Below are 3,665 nucleotides of genomic sequence, written 5' to 3'. Positions count from 1 at the left end.
ACCAACCATCTTCCCGGATCCAGGGTCAGCAACACCCAAAGCTACTAGGAAATCACAAATCTCTTTGGCGGGGAGAGCCCCGGGCACAGCTATCGACGCTTTAGACACAATAACCACATCACTTGTAGGAACATCAGCATCTAAAACTCCGTGCTCCATGACGCCGAGAGGGAGGCTGGCTGACGCCCGACAAGGCTCCACGGGGTCTGGTAAGGGCACCGGGGCCACCTCCAAAGCCTAGAGAGAGCCCAGCTTTAATTGCTCCATCGACTGAGGCGAAACAGGTTGCCCACACAACACCTGCAACTCGGGCATGATGTTCAGCACTGGAGTATGACCAACGGTGAGAATACTGATAGATCCGTTTTTGCTTCTTTGGTGGGGGGAGATCAAGCATTTGAGGATTCTTCATACAACTTGTGTTACTCATGTTGCTCGTAGACAAAATTGTCTTAGTGATTTTTGGCTAAGTATGTTAGAACTGAAAGTAGAACTGTCAGTTTGGTTGGGTTCTAGCCTTCCAAGTTCCAAAGGTAGTTGGCCTTTGTAATTCAGATTGTAACACTGCTACTACTTGAGTAATACTCCCTCCGTCCCAAAATTGTAACACTGCTACTACTTGAGTAATACTTCCTCCGTCTCAAAATAAATGTCTCAGGGGTACAAGTTTTATGCGGAAAAAAAACGCGCTTACCGTATCCTTCCAGGCTTCCAGCTGGTCGTATATACAGAGTAAGATAAAAATCAAAGCATGATCGCTTTTGTATGGTAACCGAGTAAGGGGCGATAAGGACTCTGCTTCCACACAGAGATCCGATACATCTTATTCAAATGTTCACATATCACATAAACATCAGACACGGTGGAGGTGGACGGACGGGAAACGACGATTTACAACAGAGAGGCACACTACACATCGATCACAAACACAAACCGACTCGCGACAAGACACAAGTAGACGCCGTAGACTGGTGGCATTCTTCATCTTGAGCTGGAAGCTGACATTGACGACCGTGGATACATCGTCGGTGGCGGCATGGATGCTCTAGCGAGTCATCCCCGCGTGCGTCTGCGGCGCCGTGGTCTTCCCCATCTTCTCCATGTTGGCCTGCCACCCTGCACCAACGGACAACAACATCAACGCTGGTCAAGACGCCTCCACGCGCAGCCGGCCATTGATGCATCCTAAAACTGCTAGCTACTCCTCCCGTAACTAGTGATGTACGCAGTGATCGAGGTTCGCGGAGGATTAATTGGTAGTAGAGCGTACGTACCGAGGGCCATGTCGAAGCCGCGGGTCTTGAGCTCGCGGTACTCCTGGCAGAGGGCGCAGGCCTCGCAGAACCAGTGGACGCAGCAGTCGCCGCAGGGCGTCTCCTTGAGCCGGTACTGCTCCCGCAGCCTGGAGCGGTAGCCGCACGAGTAGAGGCAGCCCATCCCCGTCACCGACGCCAGGGCAGCGTACACCGTCCCGCTCGCACAGCAAGCTGGGCAGAGCTCGTTCGTCCGTTCGTTTCATCGTTAGTTCTTTTTTCACCGGACGATAGATAGATAGATAGATCATCTGATCGTCGTCTAGACAAGAAAAATTAACTCACATGTGGCGCCCATGTCGACGATCTCGGCGATCCTCCCGAAGACGACGCACGGGCAGAAGAACGTCAGGCAGCCTGCAGCACGCACATACACGCCCGGTCATCACAAGTTCACTCACAACCAGGGTCCAGGGCATGCATGCATTGCATGCTTCTATCTGGGGAATTAATGAGCTTACAGCCGCCGACGTCGTCGTAGCAGCCGCAGAGGCCGCTGGACCAGGAAGCGTTGTTGAGGCTGGCCATGGGGAGGATTGCCGGGGGAGCTGCGACCGAGACTTGCAGTTGTGGGAGTTTGACTATGAGAAAGAAGCTCGCCGGACTTGTGTGTGTGCATGAGCGGCCGTAGTGTGCGTATTTAACGTCGACGGAGCCGGGTTCCTTCGGCCCGACTTCACGCTGCCGCCATGTGGGCCTCGCGACAGTTAAACGTCGGCTGTCACCAGCGCAGCGCTAGTGTGTCCAAGGTTGTGTGTGCCGTCATGCATTGATGAAAACCAAGCGGAAGCCGCCCCTTTCAGAAAATTGTTGCCAAAATAGAAATGGAAACTACAAAGTGAGAGTGGAAACTGGCCGTTTGCATCGCATGATGCGGAGGCCGGGGTACTCCCTCTTTTTTTTCGAAAATAAAACATGAAAATGGAAAAAGAAAATATGTTGTAAAAAAACCAAATAACTATGTCTTTGTTTTGTTCTTCTTTTTATATAGCTCATCATTCATGCCGAATGGCCTGAATAAATTTTTCTTTTTTGAAATGGAGGAGGACCCCCGGCCTCTGCATCTGGACGATGCATGTAGCCACTTTATTAATTATTCACACAAGACCTTACAAAGTCATACAAAAGTAAGACTAAAGCCACCGTCTAGGCAACATCTGTCGCTATTCCTATCGAGATGATGAAGGGATGCTGATAGTCTGGGCCTAATACACAGACCTCGCAGCCAAACCTAACATCTAAGACCTAAGGTCCCAACCAGGACGCCTGCCGGGTATGGAGCACCCACAAGTCCGGCGCACTTCTCAACCTGGACGCCTGCCGGGTATGAGGCCGCCGCAGCCATCTGCCACCAAACCATCTTTAGTGCTATACTGCTGCATGTACCTTGCCTGATCTAGCTGTCGTCGACGCCACCATGACGCCAGACAACGCCACCATCCTGCGCTCGTCCATCATCACACGCCCACCGGCGAAACCCCGCTGCTCCATGCCGCTGAGACCCGCCGTTGTCGATGTGTCAGATACCACGTCGCTCCTCCTCTTGTCCCCTTCAGCCAACACTTGCTCCAAAACGATGCCCCCAGGAGGGAGAGCGACATCGAAACGTCATCATCGTACGATCCGATAGATCCAGATCTAGGGTTTCCCCCGGAACCTTCCGATCAGGTTGACATGGCCTGCAACGACGATGCCTCGAGAAGGGAACGACGTCCGAGACGCCGCCATCATCCGACATGACCGCAGTCAGATGCGATTTTCACCGGAAGCCACGACGTCCCGATCTCGCGGTTGGCTGGAACGGAGGCCTCCGCCGAACCGGTGACGTCGCCGCTGATCCGGTCCCACCGCCGTGCGGCGCCCCGGATGGAGATCCCGATCGAGATCGAAGATGACCTCGACCGAAACCCCGCCACCAGCATCGCCGCACCGCGCCACCTCCTCCTAGCCCAGTCGCCGCCGTATCCAACCGTCCCCGCCTCCGGGAGACCAGTCGGGCGAGGCGCCTCTTGTCCCCGATCAGACGACCCGCGTCGCCACCGCGAGGACCAGAGGAAGGAGGGAATGCCCCGCCGCCGCCCGCGCCGCACGGGCTTCGCCCGGCGGGCGCACTACGGCGGCGGCGAGGGGAAGGAGACGCTGACGAGGCGGCGGCGGCGGCGGCCGATCGAGATCTCCCAGGCGCACGCGCGGGGCGCGCCGCGGGAGCGGGGGTCGCGGGGGTCAGTGAAACACGGGTACACAGGTACATTTTTGAAAGCTTTTGGAAGCACAAATCAAAAGAAAAGCATACCAATGGCGTGGCTAAGAGCTTCACTAATCTAGTAACACGGTAGCCTTGACCGCTATATT

General features: G+C 54.8%; 1 protein-coding gene across 1 annotated transcript; it reads right to left on the bottom strand.

Moving 5' to 3' along the window:
- Positions 1 to 801: 801 nt before the first annotated feature.
- Positions 802 to 1,906, bottom strand: LOC123117125 (cell number regulator 2-like). Its single transcript, XM_044537956.1, has 4 exons — positions 1,775 to 1,906; positions 1,599 to 1,670; positions 1,275 to 1,487; positions 802 to 1,116 (listed from the first exon to the last, which is right to left on the bottom strand). Exons 1-4 carry the CDS (start codon positions 1,839 to 1,841, stop codon positions 1,046 to 1,048), a joined length of 423 nt encoding a protein of 140 aa, XP_044393891.1. The 5' UTR covers positions 1,842 to 1,906; the 3' UTR covers positions 802 to 1,045.
- Positions 1,907 to 3,665: the final 1,759 nt, after the last annotated feature.

Source organism: Triticum aestivum, chromosome 5B (assembly GCF_018294505.1).
Source record: "Triticum aestivum cultivar Chinese Spring chromosome 5B, IWGSC CS RefSeq v2.1, whole genome shotgun sequence".
Lineage (NCBI taxonomy): Eukaryota > Viridiplantae > Streptophyta > Magnoliopsida > Poales > Poaceae > Triticum > Triticum aestivum.
This window is presented reverse-complemented; position numbering and strand designations above follow the sequence as displayed.

What these genes read in the sequence shown, in the direction of transcription:
- LOC123117125 (XM_044537956.1), bottom strand. Translation starts at nt 1,841, where the DNA reads ATGGCCAGCCTCAACAACGCTTCCTGGTCCAGCGGCCTCTGCGGCTGC. An exon ending in CTACGACGACGTCGGCGGCT is followed by an intron (nt 1,671 to 1,774) that starts GTAAGCTCATTA and finishes TGCGTGCTGCAG; the next exon opens with GCTGCCTGACGTTCTTCTGC. An exon ending in CGTCGACATGGGCGCCACAT is followed by an intron (nt 1,488 to 1,598) that starts GTGAGTTAATTT and finishes AGCTCTGCCCAG; the next exon opens with CTTGCTGTGCGAGCGGGACG.